This window comes from Gopherus flavomarginatus, chromosome 1 (assembly GCF_025201925.1).
Source record: "Gopherus flavomarginatus isolate rGopFla2 chromosome 1, rGopFla2.mat.asm, whole genome shotgun sequence".
Taxonomy (NCBI): domain Eukaryota; kingdom Metazoa; phylum Chordata; order Testudines; family Testudinidae; genus Gopherus; species Gopherus flavomarginatus.
The window spans coordinates 315609682-315626486 of NC_066617.1; the positions used below are offsets into that span (position 1 = coordinate 315609682).

Here is a 16805-nt window from a genome sequence, read left to right on the forward strand (position 1 = left end):
GGAAGGGGCTACAGCTGAGCGAGGTCTCATTATGCCTGATTCTCTGCTGATGGAAGAGATTTCCCCTGTAGCATTCATTGAAGCTAGACCCCTGCAGCTTTAACTTTTGCCAGGACTAGGGGGAGAGCAGAATCATTGAGCTACAGTCAGCTTCCTATCAAGACAGCCATCCTGCTGTGTTTGAACGTTGCTTAGGCACAACTGAGAATTGAGCCCTCCTATATTAAGGCATTTATAAAACAAAATAACAGAATTTACTTAACCACTTCATGAAAACACTGCAACCCCTATCAGTAAAATTAAAAGGAAATAATCAAGCTGCCTGTGTGTGTTTATATTTCTGAGAATTAAATGTTCTTTCATCTTTCTGTCCATAGATGGACGCCTATTGTTTGCAACACCAATGGATCCTTTATTTCTGGTGCTTTTCTACCTCATAAAGGCAGAGAAAGAGGTAAGTGTCCTTGATTCTGGCATTAGAAATTTTAGGGGAAACAGCTATTTATTACTTTATTTTCTCTAAAAGTTATTTTAATTCTTTAAAGTGGGACTCCCACACTAAATGAATGTTAATTATATTTCACTGAAGCATAAATACATGTCCCAGACAGGTTGTTGTCATCTTTGCCATTGTTGTTTGGTGATCAGAGATGTAGGGTGTTGTCAGTAAAAGATGTTATAGTTAAGTTTACATTTTGACTTTGATCATAAGCCTTATATTTCTGTCTCTGCTCATAATTATCTGAAAAATTTTCAATTTCATCTGAAGTGTTCCATTCTTGGTCTCATCCCAAAGGTGAATATTTTGGAAAGTTTGAGATGAATTCATTCATCCATTTTTAATTATGGAAGGTGAGGGAAACAAAAAGTACTTTTGCCACTCTAGAAAAATGTGAAGATGCTGCTTTGCATGTTGATGAGTTTAAAAATGGCTGACCTTAACAAGTTGAAATTTCCACGTCTAGTCCTTACTGAGGACTTATCTCTAAGCCAGTTTGCCTAACTAAATATAAAAATTAACAAAACAAGCTGAATTATAAGCACTGGAAAAATCCGTTTTGTGACTGCTCAGCACAAAATTTCCCTCTAACATTTGAGGGTTATTTGGCGCCAGTCGAACAAAGCACTTAAATACATGCTTAAGTACTTTGCTGGATTGGAGCCAAGTTACTTAGGACTTTGTGGGATTCATAGATTCTAAGGTCAGAAGGAACCATTGTGATTGACTAGTCCACCTCTTGTATAACATGGGCCATAGAACATCCCTGAAAAAATGTCTAGAGCAGATCTTTTAGAAAATATCCATTCTTGATTTAAAAATTGTCAGTGATGGAGACTCCACCAGACCTTTTGTAAATTGTTTCAATGGTTAACTACTGTCACTGTTAAAAATGTACACCTTATTTCCAGTCTAAATTTGTCTAGCTTCAACTTCCGGCATGTTTTATAATCCTCTAATTATTCCTGTGGCTCTTTTCTGAACCTTCTTCAGTTTATCAACATCCTGCTTGAATTGATGGCACCAGAATGGGATATAGTATTCCAGCAGCAGTCACACCAGTGCCAAATACATAGGTAAAATAGCCTCTCTACACTCAAGAGTCCCCTGTTTATGGATCCAAGGATTGCATTAGCCCTTTTTGCCACAGGGTTGTACTGGGAGCTCACAATCAGCTGATTTTCCAGCATGACTCCCAAATCTTTTTCAGCATTACTGCTTCCCTGGATAGATCCCCCCGTCCTATAAGGACGGCCTACATTCTTTGTTCCTAGAGATTGCTATGAGTCCCTGTGACTGTGATGCCTGGAGGGGCTACACTGAGAATGCTTATTCAGGGCAAACTGCAAAGAATAGGGCAGACAATCCCCAAAACTGGTGGTTCTTCTTCGAGTGATTGCTCATGTGCATTCCACAATAGGTGTGTGTGCTCGCCACAGGTACCGGTGCTGGAAGTTTTTCCCCTAGCAGTACCGGTAGGGGAGCGCCCCAGTGACCCCTGGAGTGGTGCCGCTATTGCACGGTATAAGGGGCGCTGTGCACTCCCCCACCCTCAGTTCTTTCTTGCCTCCAGTGGAGGTTCCTTGGAACTGCTGTGCTCCAGCTCTCAGCTGTAGCTTTCCCTGTTTGGACTGTTGTTTAGTTCGTAGACAGTTAGTACTTGTGTGTGTTTTAAAAAAAAAAAAAAGTTTTATATAGAGTAGAAAAGTGCGCCTGGGTCAGGGCATGCCCCATGCCCCAGGCTTTAAGTCGTGCAACACTTGTAAACAGCCTATGCCTGTAAGTGATCCACACACTAGCGGTTTATGCTGTCTTGGGGAAATTCACCTCAGCAACTGCTGCAAGATTTGCAGATCACTTAAGCCTCAGACCAAGAAGGAGCGGGACATATGGCTCTGAGCCATATTGATGGAGTCGGCCCTGACACCGCTACACCAGTCCGAGTCGGCACTGAGCACCGCAGCATTGGTGCGCACTGACCCAGCAATGCCCTCCACCAGCCAGCACTGCTCCCCATCCACAGGACACTCTTAAGAAGACAAAGAAGAGATCTTCTCTGTCAAGGCACCGGGGCAAGGCTGGCGAGACTAGACCCACATTGGGCAGCTCTCGATCCCCCTGGAGCTCGCGGCCTCCGACTCAAGTTGAGCAGAGTAGCCCAGCCCACTCTGGGCCAGCCTCTCCGGACGCCAGTGGCCACATATGGGTGCCCTCCACACTGGAGGCCCTTCAGGCGGCTTGAGATGTAATATCTCTCCTGGTACCAGCTGCACCAACCCCAGCAGCTCCCCAGTCCAGAGGGAAGCCGGCACTTGGACTGCCACAGTCACCACCTGGGCGGTACCGCTCATCGTCGAGGGAAGGTTCCCAACGCCGTTCTCCACACAGTGACCACCTCCTCCCCCCCGCAGTCCCCGCAGGTCCCCATCGACCCCCACCAGATTGTCTGGTTGGGTGCCGAGCAGCAGAGAATCCAGGCACCACTCCACATCGAGGGAGTGCAGGCCTCGAGATCAGAGCATGCCCCACTGAGACTGGGACAGACGCCGACTCTGAGAAGCCGCTGTAGCCGCTCACAGTACCGATGTTGACGCCGCTCATGCTCTCCGTCCCAACTGAGGTCCCCAGCACGGCACCACTCCCTCAGCTTCAGGCGTAGCTCTCCAGCAACCAGCCATCGCGGATCTGCCTGATGGAGCAGTTCGTGGAGCAGCCGTTACAGACGGTACTCCCACTCCTCTACATCAGACTCGAGATCTCGAGCCTGGCACAGTTCACGATGTCATTACTTGTCCCCATCCCGGGATAGCGGCCATTCGTATGCCAGCCCGGCCTCCCCTCAGAGCTGACAGTTGGCGGACTGGGTGAGTCCAGTGGGGCAGCCCATTCCAACAGTGCCACGGCAAGTGCAGTGGCACCAGGCTCCCTAGCCAGTGCTCTGGTCCAATGGACCCCGATTCAGCCCCCGGTGGTGGCTTGCTTGGTGGCCAGGGTTTCGGAAAGACTGTCAGCCTCCCTCTCTCAGCCCCCCAGGAAGGGGTCAGCGGAGCACTCTTTCCCAGCCCCGCGCTCAAAAGGGACCAAGCATTGGGTTCTGCGGCATTGGTGAGGACGCAGAGCACCTCGCTCCCATCCTCATCCTCCCCTGATGAGATAATCACAGTGCCTCCTCCTCCTGTTCCCCAGGAGGACACAAAAGGCCACCAAGAGCTCTTGAAAAGGGTGGCGTCAAGCCTCAGTCTACAGGCTGAAGAGGTGGAGGAGCTTTTGGACTCCTCCTTTGATGTCCTTTCAGTGACACCGCCGGCCAGGGTGGCCCTTCTTCTCCACAAAGGGGTGGCGAAGATCCCTAATGCCCTGTGGCAGACCCCATCTTCCCTGCCCCCCATATCTAAGAGGGTAGAGCAGAAGTATCTCGTGCCCGCCAAGGGGCATGAATATCTATACACCCACCCTGCTTCCAACTCCCTAATGGTCGAGGCAGTCAACCACAGGGAGCATCAGGGCCAACCCGTTCCCGCCCCTAAGAATAAAGACTCAAGGAGGCTGGACTTATTTGGTAGAAAGCTTTATTCTTCCTCAAGATTCCAACTGAGAGTAGCAAACCACCAAGCCCTGCTGGGCAGATACAACTTTAACTTATGGGGCTCAATGCCAAAGTTCGTGGACTACCTCCAGGAGCGTGATAGGAAGGAGTATAAGGCCCTGGTAGAGAAGGGCACAGTTGCCTCCAGAGCAGCCCTTCATGCAGCCTCCGATGCAGCGGACACAGCTGCAAGAACTAGGGCCTCTGCAGTGTGCATGAGGAGGGCGTCGTGGCTCCTCTTGTCCAGGTTGTCCAGTGAGGCACAGAGCTCCCTGCAGGACCTCCCCTTCAATGGCAAGCGCAGCAAACAGATGTGAAATTACGTGATCTCAAGGACTCTCACATGACCTTAAAGACTCTTGGTCTATATGTCTCGGCCCTGGCCAGGATCAAGTTCAAGCCTCAGCAGGCTCCCAGCTAGGCCCCCGACTCCAGATACAAGCCTCCCTATAAAAAATCTGGGGACTATAAGAAACACCCAGAGTAGCAGTCTTGGCTTGCGCCTCCAGCCTGGCCCCTCTAAGGACAAGCAGGTGCGTAAGCTCCAGATTTGATGGGATGCCGAGGACGACTTACCAGTCTGCACCACGGATCTGCCCAACCTACCCTTCTCCAACCATCTATGCTCTTTTCTCCCGGAGTGGTCACAACTGAGCTCAGACCGCTGGGTCCTCAACATCTTCTCCCAGAGCTATACCCTCCAGTTTCTTTCTACCCCACCTACCCTACCATCCTCCCCATCCCTTTTCAGGGACCCCTCTCACGAGAGCCTACTCAAGCAGGAGGTGAGGCAGCTCCTTCATCTAGGAGCGGTGGAGGTGGTGTCTCTGGAGTTCAGATACAAAGGGTACTATTCCCCGTTATTTCCTTAACCCGAAAGCCAAAGAGGCCTCAGGCCCATCCTGGACTTATGAGGCCTAAACCAGTACATGATAAAACTCAAGTTCCACATGGTCTCCCTGGCGTCCATCATTCCCTCCCTGGATCCCGGAGACAATGATGCCTTCCTCAGTCTCCAAGATGTGTACTTCCACATTTACATATTTGAGGGCCACACGGTAGGACAGGAACACTACTCCCGTTTGACCTGTCGATGGCACCCAGAGTCTTCACAAAGTGTATGTCTTTCTCAGGTGTCGGGGGATCCAGATCTTCCCCTATTTCGATGACTGGCTGGTCAAAGGCAGCTCCAGATCGCAGGTACCGGACCACGTAACACTCCTCCTGTCCACATGCACCACACTGGTGCTGCTGGTAAACAACACCAAATCCACGTTGGTACCAGTACAACATATAGTGTTCATTGGCACGATTCTCGACGCAACATCGGCCAGAGCTCCCCTCACGCCGGACAGGTTCGAAACCTTGAGGGAGCTCATCCAAGTGATCATGAGATTTCCTATGACAACTGCCAGGCGTGCCTCCAACTCCTTGGTCACATGTCAACGTGTACATATGTGGTACATCACGTCAGACTCAGGATGCAACCCCTTCAGCTCCGGCTGACCTCGACATTCTCCCAGTCCCAAGACAGGCTGGACAAGGTCCTCGCTGTGCCCAAACCCGTTCTAGCCTCCCTCCATTGGTGGGCCACCCTGGAGAACAGGCTCCGAGGGATCCTGTTCAGGAGCTGCCCCCCAACTATAGAATTGGTATCTGATGCATTGGACTTGGGGTGGGAAGCCCACGTGGAAAACCTCCAGACCCAAGGCCTGTGGTCCACACAGGATCTAGCCCGACACATAAACATCAAAGAACTCAGGGTATTCGGTCTGGCCTGTGTGGCCTTCCACTCGTGCCGTATGGGCAGGGTAGTCAGAGTTCTCACGGACAACACGGCCTCGATATTCTACATCAGTAGGCAAGGTGGAGCTCGCTCCTCAGCCCTCTTCCAGGAATGGGACTTCTGTATAGCCCACAATATCAGCCTGGAAGCCCACTACTTACTGGGTATCTGGAACTCTCGGGCTGATCGCCAGAGCCAGGACTTCTCCTTCCAACAAACGTGGGGAACTCCTCAGGTGGATCTCTTCATGACCCGGCAGAACTGCTGGTGCCCTCAGTTCTGCTCCAGGAAGGCCTAGGCAACGGCGCAATTTCCGACGTCTTCCTTCTGTCCTGGTCAGGTCAGCTTCTATATGCTTTTCATCCAATTTTGCTGATCAGCAAGGTCCTAGAAAAAGTCAGGACAGACAGGGCTTGCGTCCTTATGATCGCCTTAGCATGGCCCAGGCAGCACTGGTACAGGACTGTTACAAACCTGTTTGTGGCCCCCCATGGCTGCTGCTAACTCGCCCAGACCTTCTCTCTCAGGACCAAGGTCACCTCTTCCAACCCAACCTGGCAGCCCTCCACCTCACGGCGTGGTTGCTCAATGGCTAGGCCACAGGAAGAGGACCTGCTCGGAGAGCGTCCAGCGAGTCCTCCTGGAAAGCAGGAGGCCCTCCACGCGTCAGGCCTACCTGGCAAAATGGTCTAGGTTCTCCCAGTGGGCCACGGATCACAGCATTTCTCTAATGGCTGCTCTGCTCCAGCTTATACTGGATTACATCCTTCATCTGAGAGCCCAAGGCCTAGCACCCTCATCTGTCAAAGTGAATCTGGCAGTGATATCGGCCTTCCACTTGCCAGTGCAGGGCCACACAGTATTTTCTCATGCCATGACCAGTCGATTCCTTAAGGGCTTGGATAGCCTTTTTCCTTATGTTAGACCCCCGGTCTCTCAGTGGGACCTGAGCTTGGTTCTGGCCAGGCTGACAGGGCCTCCATTTGAGCCTCTTGCTACATGTTCCTGGTCCCATCTCTCATGGAAAGAAGCCTTTCTTGTGGCAATCATGTCCGCTAGGAGGGTCTCGGAGCTCCAGGCCCTGACCTCCGACCCTTGTATACGTATTTCATAAAGATAAGGTGCAGCTCCAGCCACACACTTCGTTCCTCCCTAAGGTGATCTCCGCCTATCATATGAGCCAGGACATTTTCCTTCCAGTACTCTGTTCCAAGCCCCACACATCTAGTGAGGAGTGCCACCTCTACATGCAAGATGTGAGACCAGGCTCTGGTCTTTTACCTGGAACAAACAAAACCGTTCAGGAAGTCTTTGCAACTGTTCATCGCCATGGCTGAACACATGAAAGGTCGGCTAATCTCCACTCAGCGGCTCTCCAACTGGATCGCTTTGTGTATCCCTACTTGTTACGATCTGGCAGGAGTTCCCCGCCGCTGATTGTGAGGGCGCAAGCCTCATTGGCCACCTTTCTGGCTAACATCCCTATCCAGGACATTTGTAGCGCTGCCACATGGTCATCGGTCCACACGTTCACTTCGTATTATGTGATCGTCTCCCAGACTGGGGAGGACGCCGGGTTCGGCAGAACAGTGCTCCATCCCGAGTGTCGGTGAACTCCTACCCACCTCCAACAGATATAGCTTGGAATCATCTATTGTGGAATTCACATGAGCAATCACTCGAAGAAAAGACAGTTACTTTTTCTGTAACTGGTGTTCTTCGAGATGTGTTGCTTATGTCCATTCCACATCCCACCCTCCTTCCCTTCTGTCGGAGTTGTCTGGCGAGAAGGAAGTGGGGGGGGGGAGCACAGCGCCCATTATACCGCGCCATGTGGCACCACTCCAGGGGCTGCTGGGGGCACTCCCCTACGGGTACTGGTAGGGGAAAAACTTACAGCACCGGTGCACGTGGCAAGCACGCACACCTATTGTGGAATGGACATGAGCAACACATCTTGAAGAACAGCAGTTACAGAAAAGGTAACTGTCTTTTTATTCTATAACTAGATTTCACCAAACCGGTAACCAAACAACTTCTGTAATACCTTACTGGATATCAAGAAACCAAAGTACAGTCCCCTTTAACCAATCCAGCCTTTGGCTCCCACCCAGACAGCCAAGTCTAATATAGTGATGGTTACTAAAAACCTTATTCACCATATATAAAGTGCTACCAATCCCAAGAGAGCAGGTGCATTGCCCACCAGGTCAATGAATATTTCATATCTCACCCACACTGCGAGCCAATTCTTATTAACTAAATCTAAGATTTATGAATAAAAAGAGAGAAGAGAATTGTTATGATTAAAAGATCGATATACATACAGATATAAGTTCTTATATCTGTTTCACAGCAGAGATGGTGAGGCTGCTGATCTGCAAAAGTTCTTCTAGAGCAATGTTTCTCAAACTGGGGTCGCTGCTTGTGTAGGGAAAGCCCCTGGTGGGCAGGGCCGGTTTGTTTACTGCTCCAGGCCAATGGGGGCTGCTGGAAGCAGCGACCAGTAAGTCCCTCAGCTTGCACCGCTTCCAGCAGCCCCCTTCAGGCCCAAGTCTTCTCTTATAGCTGAACTAGCCATGGTCACAGCAGGGCCTTTCTTGGATGACGAATAGCTAATATATATTGTTGCTTTGAAGCTAATCTCTCTTTCCTGGTAACTAGTTGTATTCATTAGCATAAGGCAATTAACCGTTCAAACAGTTCACAGGTAGTTTACTTATGTGGAATTTACAAGTTTCAAAGAAAAATGAACCAATAATATTATTACACTAAAAGTCCCATCTAAATGATAGTATCCCTTTTTGATCTCTGATTCAATAGAATACAGTAATGAATCATTAAAGACAGGAACAGAGTTTTAACATCTACAAGTGAATTAGATCACATTGTTAAACTTCTAACAAGATATAGGTAAACACAGACAAATATAATTATAGCCTATTCTTGGTTTTCAAACAGTATAAGCAAACATATCAGAGTTTCTAGTCTACTTAACATGGCTTTGATAACTGTCTACAGGGGGTGACCTTGTTTATCATTTCAGTACCTTCTGTTGAGGAGTTATGGTTCATACACCAATTGATCAGTCTCTCAATGTCACACCACACTGCAAGGGCTCAAAAAGGGAGCAATATTAAAATTAATATATGTGAAACACCTCCAGACATGACCTAAAATAACTTTAAAGTGCTACCATTTTAAAATAATTTATGGTGCAACCCTGCAGGGCCAGAAGTGAAAGCTAGTTCCCATCTGGAAACAGAGAATCTCCTCTTTCCTGTCATCATAAAGCACCTGAGTCTAGGCCTGTAGGGCTGGGAGATACGGGAGTTTGAACTGATAAACTGCTGTTTGTGTAGGACTGAATAGTGCCTGTCCTGAGCCAGAGGTAGATGCAACTTTTGTGAGGAACCCACATGTTTGTGGGGGGGAGGAGGAGGAAACATTTCTATGGCAGGTTGATCTTAAACGGAAAAGGTGGCTGTTTGAAGTAGTTACAGGGGTTAGAATGTAGATAATCTGGAATGACAGATTATGGGCAAAGGTATGCTTAAGTAATCCAAGGCAGATAATAAATGAATTGATCACATGGCTCTGCAAATTCTCATGTGCAATTTAAAAGTACAATATATCAGGAAGAATAGAAAAATGCACTTAATTAGTTAATGTAATCTCTTGTCCATGAGCCAAAGGGCACTAGTTTATCTAACTGGAAGAATTTAAATGCCACTCTTCATTCATGCCAAATGGAGGCAGTAAATTCAGGTTACTTATCTGAAAGGCTTATCTTTCCTTCAGTACCCAATTCTTGTTTCTCCCTCTAAGATTCCCTGTTACTGTTTTAATGAAGAAAAAGTATATGGATGGGAGGGAATTATTTTCTTTATGCTTTTAAGTTGTGGATTGAGGATACAAAATCTTTTATGCATGTTCTTTCAGCAGTCAACACTTGCTTGATATTTCTGACCAGTAATTTAACCTATATTGTGTTGGAAATGTTTCATCGTTTTATGATAGTGTAACCATAAATATGTATGCTTTATAGTATTGTAGTCCATCACAGTCTTTATAGTAGTCCACATTCTTATAAACACTTATAGAAGAATACCTTCAATGGCTTTCCATGTACCACACTTCATTCAGATTTAGTAGCCTTTTGAAAACCTTATCCACAGATTAATTTTAATATAAATGTATTGTTTTACTCTTGTAATCGTTTTCTTATTTTGATTATTATCTCTACTTTTTTCTGCACTAGAAACAAATAGAAATCCTTTGTTTTGTTTTATACCTTGTAAATTTCAGTTGGTTATTTTATGAATTCTCTGATTGCTCTAATGAGATTATTCTTTAATAATGAATGTGGTTTATGCAAGTGTTTTTTTGTCACCCAGACCAGCATAATGACTTCACCTTTGGCCCCTAAAGACCATTCACTCTAAGGCTGGAGAGCTAACTGAGCCTTTGTACTGATGTGCTCAGGGAGATTTCCAAAGGGAAAGGTGCCAGTTGTGCCAAACTGTGCTGAATAATTATGCATTGTAATGTCTGGCAAAGGCGAGATTTGTTTGATGGTTCTGTCCTGTACAGTGCTATTTAAGCTGTGCCAAAACCCCTTTATGTAAGACTTTAGGTCAAAGTGGAACTCACTTTCCAGAGATGAAAGGTTAGTGCTATGTTCTTTAAGATGCATTGCTCCTCTGAGATTCCTCTTTATGGTAAGGAAAAAAGCAAAATTTGAATGAAAGTTATGATACTGAATTTAATCCAGCAGGTTGTGTCTAGAAAAGCCATTGGTACACATTAACTACTGTAACATGCTGTCATCTTCCAAAGTAAACCCTCGGTACTTTGCATTTGTTTGTCTCCGTGATGTTTTAAAACTGGACTTTTTTAAGCACACTAAATGAAAAGTTCAGTACTTTGTAAGTATTTATGGTTTTGAAATCTTTCTTCATAGTTTGTTGCTCTGTAAACAGAATATGTCATGGTACTACTAGCAATCCAGCCTTTGTAATCCTGGGTTTAAAGCTTTAGTCATAAAACGTTTAATGGCTTATTATATTTTTGCTGTTGCTGACAGTAATGTTTCTATAATCCCTTTGATTTTTTTTTTCAGAAAGGAAAGTTCCAACCACTGGATCAAGTTGTGGTTGATTCCGAATTTTCTAGCTGTACAATGTTGCTACAGTGTGCAAGAGTTATGGACTCACTACATCACGTGATAGAAGAAAAAGGTACAATATTTGGGATGTTAATTTAGCTAACAGACTAATTCTTCAGCTAATGTTTGGTTCTGAAGGGCTTATTTATTTGTTTCAGTTAACCTCTGCACAGTGGGACTAGAAGCCACTCTGATGCTAAGCCAACAGCACTAGGCACTGGCTTTTATGTCTTGTTTCACCAAGCATCCTTGGTGTGCCAATGTAATCTGCCACATGTCCTGCTGCATTTTATTATTGGAATCCATTCATGTGGTTGATCATTCTCCTAAATTTGCAAAAAATTTTCCCTCCATAAAGTAACTGCCATGTTTGGCAAATTAAACCTTTCTCTTTTGTTTATAACTTATATCTCAGGTACAGCTCTAGTTTTTAATTTGTTTTTTTTTTTACTGTGTATGTATGTGGCTGTGCATTTCTATGAATGCAACTATAACCACCACAACTACAGTGAAATCAGGGATCAGCAAAAGAGTGCTTTCTCAGTAGAGCAGGGGTCTTACTAAAGGTTCATCAAAACTGTACTCTACTGGAAGACTTGAAGATCTTTAAAAGTGCAAGTTTACGCTGAAAAGTGACCCTGTAATGATAGCACTACCATGTTCATCATTTTGTGAATTATATCTGTTGATCTTAGCAATAAAAAAAAGTATTGTTTTATTCCGGTTAGTTGGACTGTTTTTGCCAAATTACGAGTGAACGAGCTGGATTTTATTCCTTCTTTTGCATCAGCAACAGAGTTGTTTACTCAGTTACACTTGTATATTGCAGTTGCACAGGTATTGCTGAAGGCCTAATTGAGCATGTAGAAGCTCTGTTACTTTGGGTGATATGTGTGATAGAAAGAACCTATCTTGTGTTTACATCCCAGGTTGAGTTTGCAGGGTTGGCAAGTAGAACAACCAGCTTTTCACTTATAAATGTTTGATCTGAAAAACATTGAGACAATAAACATGCAACCCCTTCAAAGTCATTGGCTCAGAGTAGAGCTGTACTTCAGTGGTTGTTTAAGGAATGATGGGGCTTCCTTTTAAAAGTGGTCTTTATTTCAGTATTTTAAAAGGTGTTGCACTTGACTGAAATTATATACTGCAGCTCTAAATTAGTAGCATACAGTTCCACCATTTGGTGGCATCAAAAATGGTATATCATATTAAAGTTGATATAGTTCCCTTATCCTGTGAGCAATATCTCTTTTTCTGTGGTGAGCATCACATGGGTCTTGGAGTGACTCTTTTGCCAGTTGAATGGTCCACTAAGGAGCAGTGGCACCAGTGTCCCTGTGAATTACAAGCACAGTATATGGAGAGTAAGCAGGCCCAACCTGGGACGGAGAAAAGGGAGGATGAATGGCTGTGAGAGGCGTTTCAGAAAAGGAGAAGAGACAACACAAGTTCCTATAGTTTTGCACAAGATTATGGTGTGGTGTTAAAATTAAGTAAAAAGAAAAATTTATTTTAAAAATGTCAGCAGTTGTCTGCTATTGCGAGCTTTGCTCTGAAAGGGGTGTTGGTAGAATGAGGTGATAAACTGTATTAAAAATACCTGAATCAACTCCATCTGTCAAGGGTATACACATACTGTCCTTGATCTTTACACAGAATTCCCATTGATATTATTGGGAGTTTTTGTGTCAGTTGAGGACAACATATGACCCTAAACATTTGTTAGATACATTTAAATGCATGGCTTTTTTCATAGCACAAGCTTGGCAGACATGGAAAAGAGCCTTCATAATTCATAGCAATATCGTCTGAAAATTTAAGACTTGTAAAAATCCTGAAGGGTCCTGTCTTTCAGATAGGGCCCCCTTCTGTGCTGACCTCCTGACTGAATGGAGAGGTAATCATTCAAGACGGATACAGAAGTTAGAGAAAACAGAATATTCCACATTGGTCTTTTTCCATTAAAAAAAATTCGACCAGTTTTTCTGTTTCTATGCTGTGTAGAGCACCTACAAGACGCTACGATATGAGAACAAGAAGGCTTGTTTGAACGAATTCCTGCTTTCCATTGCAGGCTGCAGTTGTCACTAACAGCTTTGGGAGGGAAGATTTAGGCAGTGTTACAAGGATAAACACCAAAGAATTGAAAAGTAACAATGGAACAATAAGCACCACAAACAGAAGAAAAATACTAAAACTTGTATCACTTATTGTTTCATGTAACTTAGCAGTAACCTGGAGAGGCATGTTGAACTTTTAGGGAACCAGATATATTCTCACAATATGAGATGATGTTGTGTCCTCTATAGATAAAGGTTGTGTTGCATGTGTTAAGCTATGTCTGCCTAAAAAGCTTCATTTGAACATAAAGTTGGACACACTTCCACTGAAAATAGTCACCTTTATTGCAGTGAGAAAGCAGGACCAAAGGAGAACATACTTATAACACTGTTACTACACCTCTACCTCGATATAACGTGACCCAATATAACATGAACTCAGCTATAACATGGTAAAGCAGTGCTCCGGGGTGGAGGGGCTGCATACTCCGGCAGATCAAAGCAAGTTCGATATAATGCAGTTTCACCTATAACACAGTAAGATTTTTTTGGCTCCCGAGGACAGCATTATATTGGGGTAGAGGTGTACCTATTTGCTGAGACCAGGAATACTGAATGGATGCTGGCTGCAGCCAGAAATGAGAGGATTTAATTGTAAAGCAAGGGTGGAAAGAGGTTAGATTTCTATCTTCCTTAGCCTCAGCCTGACGACATAGATGAAAGAAATTGTGAGACACAAAGTAAACTTTCATTAAGAAAGGAGAAAGTGCCCTGACTATTCCCAGTTACACGCACAACGAATAAAGTAACCCAGCTGTGAGCCTGGCTGGAAAACTGTGTTTAGCTTGCGAAAGAGGGTAAACAACTAAAGAAATGATACACACGTCAAAGGATGAAAGCAGGAAGTCTTGTCTACAGAGGCCTTTCAGTGGTAGTCAGAGGTGCACAGCATCTCACAGGATTGGGTCCCAGGTGAGCGCTCAGATTTACTGTTCTGAGTTGCAGATTATTTTGTTTGGTTTCAAAACTAACTCTTCAGAAAGGCTCACGTTGCACATAATTTTAACAGATATGAATGACTGTTTATTTTAGAGCTAGATTGTGAGTTTGGCTCAAAAGCCTAGACAAAGGGGTGGCGCAAAATCCGCTCTACCCCATGAGTAACCCTAGAACGCACTGTGTGACACAGATATACCTCCTGGTCACTGTGTCTCCCTGCTTCCTCCTTGCTCTGGAATGGTAGTAATTTTACTGCTGGTTAGTACCAAAAGTAAATTACAGTCTCCTCAGCCCCACTCCCATGCTGGTCAACGAGTGGAGGAGAAGCCAAGGTTCTATCCACCTACTCCACTGAGGGGATAACCTGGTTTACTTCTGAGCCACCCAGACTAGGAAGTCTGTGTAGGCGTAATAAGGGGGAGTGGGTTATTCCCTTGCATGGATGCCTAGTACAAATCACAATGTAGCCCTTAGGAAATACATATAAAATTGTATTATTTCATAGCAAAAATGTAGTAGTGGTTACCATAAAAAGTTCTTCTTTCTTAACTTTATCTCAGTGTGAGTTCTATAAATAATATATGCAGTTATAGTACAACAAAGCAACCTCTGGGAAGCGCTTTTATTCCTTTAAACAAATGGAAATTATTTACTTTTGTTTATACATAAAATATGTATGCATATAATTTTATATAATGTGTAACCATTTCAGCAACTGGCAACAAACTCTGAAAGCCAGCATCTTTATATTTTGTTTTGAAATATGTAAAAATGTGATGGACTTTAATTCAGTGGTTTTTATACAACATTCTTAGTCATAACCATTTCTGGGTCTCCAAGTGCTGCTTGTCCCATTTGTGTCTGTTTTATGGACTGTATCTTGGAGCAAGAACTTTAGCTATTTTTTCTCTTTTACAGCACCACAAACATTAATATGGAACAGACACACTCGGGACTGTTCATCACATCTCATATTTCCTTTCCACCAACCCACTCCTCGCTTGTCATTCAAATCACTCTTAAAGACTTACTTTCTCTAGTGTTCACAAGAACTGTTGGTATTATGACTAATGCATTTTTTGAAAGAATCTAGTGTTTCTCTACTAAGGCCTCTCATTGCTCTGTGTACTCTGCCTTATTTGAGAGTAAGCTCCTTGGGGCAAGAAGTATTTGTGTTGTGGACAGGCACTGAACATGCTGGCAGTGCTTAACAAATAAAACAAAAAGCATAACTAGCACTGGGAATCCGGGTAGTAAATTCTGAACCCAGAGCACTGATAGTTTACGCTTGCTGGGCTAAGATTAAGAAGTCCCCCTGCCTGGCACCCAGCGACCAGGGCACTGAAGCAGTCAAAGTTCTGTTTCTGTGTAAAAACCACTCTGAACTTGCATTCACCTGATTCGTTGGTAGAGGAAATCACTTCTTTCTGTTCACTAGATCTGGGTGAGGAGGATTGTTTCAAAATAAGTTCATATGTGAGGGAGAGACTATGATAGAAAAGGATTAATGAAGGGTTATGAACTTCAGTTTGTGAGTGTTACTCTTTGTTTCGTTTTGCAAGGCAAAAGTTGCACTGTGATCTTGTCTGATGTGATTAATATGAAGAGCCAAGAAAACTTACCTGATTAGAATAGCTAAGTAATATTGCCAAGCTTGTATTCCCAGAAGGTAGGAAAAAAGGGGCCATATGAGTTTCTGAGTTATGGAAAACACTGAGAAAATAGATGTTAAAATCTGCTTTAGGCAGTTTGTTCAACAATACATCAGGGAAACTTCCAAGTATACATAGCGATTACCCAATTGCTGAACATATTATTTAATTGTAGAACCACTTATATTCCATTTGTATTTCTCAAACCCAATCTTTCCAGATGTCTCAGACCAGTTTTATAGGCACCAGACACATTAGGGAACAAAAGCCTTTCCAATATATTCTCATATTATCAAACACAGTCGCTAACTCTCACCAATATCAAATGTGCGTTACATGTAAAATCCATGTTCCAGTATTGAATCCTTTTGTCAGCAGTTTGTGACTTTCACAACTCATTTCAATTCTTCAGAGGTCTCAAATATTGTCAGTTCCTAGTATTTAATACTACAAACTGTCAAGTGCATAAAGTACTTTCAAACAAAGTGATCTCTGAAGGGTTCAATGTAAGTATTTTTCATACGTTTTAATGAAAATGGCTTCACAATTCTGCATTTCCTTCCCTGAGTCACTCTGATTCATGCTGTTTGGGGATTCTGCCTGGAAAACTGGTCCTGAACTATTTTTCAACATGGATTGGGGGAGGATGGCAAGAGGATGTCCTCTCCTCGAACTTTCTCAGATAAGGGAAATCCAAAAATTCTGCATTATATTCTTGGACCCAAGTCATGTTAGTTTCTTTGAGCAACAGGTTCATGTATCCCTTTTCTGCTTCTATCAAACTTCTTTTCTTTTAAGACCCATTTAAAAACCTTCTTTTGAGTCCCAGAAGGCTGTAGCCAACAATATCACAGCTAACTACTTTATCTGCAACAGATCAGGTATAAAATGAAGCATAGTATTTGGAGTTTTCTTTTCTTTTTTGCTATGTAAAAATATTTCCTTTTTACTCTTCTACTATGGTCGAGGTGAAATTAAACTATATCTTGTATGTAACATTCCCCCAGCCCCTCACCACCCCCAGCTATGCACACACAAAAAGTACATAACAAT

At 44.2% G+C, this 16805-nt stretch overlaps 1 protein-coding gene across 3 annotated transcripts in view; it reads left to right on the forward strand.

Annotated features, from left to right (window-relative positions):
- Nucleotides 1-16805, forward strand: part of RNASEH2B (ribonuclease H2 subunit B) — a 60350-nt gene that overhangs the window by 22014 nt on the left and 21531 nt on the right. For all 3 annotated transcript variants that reach the window (XM_050950886.1, XM_050950877.1, XM_050950868.1), the window contains exons 4-5: nt 378-454; nt 10994-11111. In XM_050950886.1, the coding sequence (XP_050806843.1) occupies nt 378-454; nt 10994-11111 (195 nt within the window). The remainder of the gene's footprint in view (nt 1-377; nt 455-10993; nt 11112-16805) is intronic.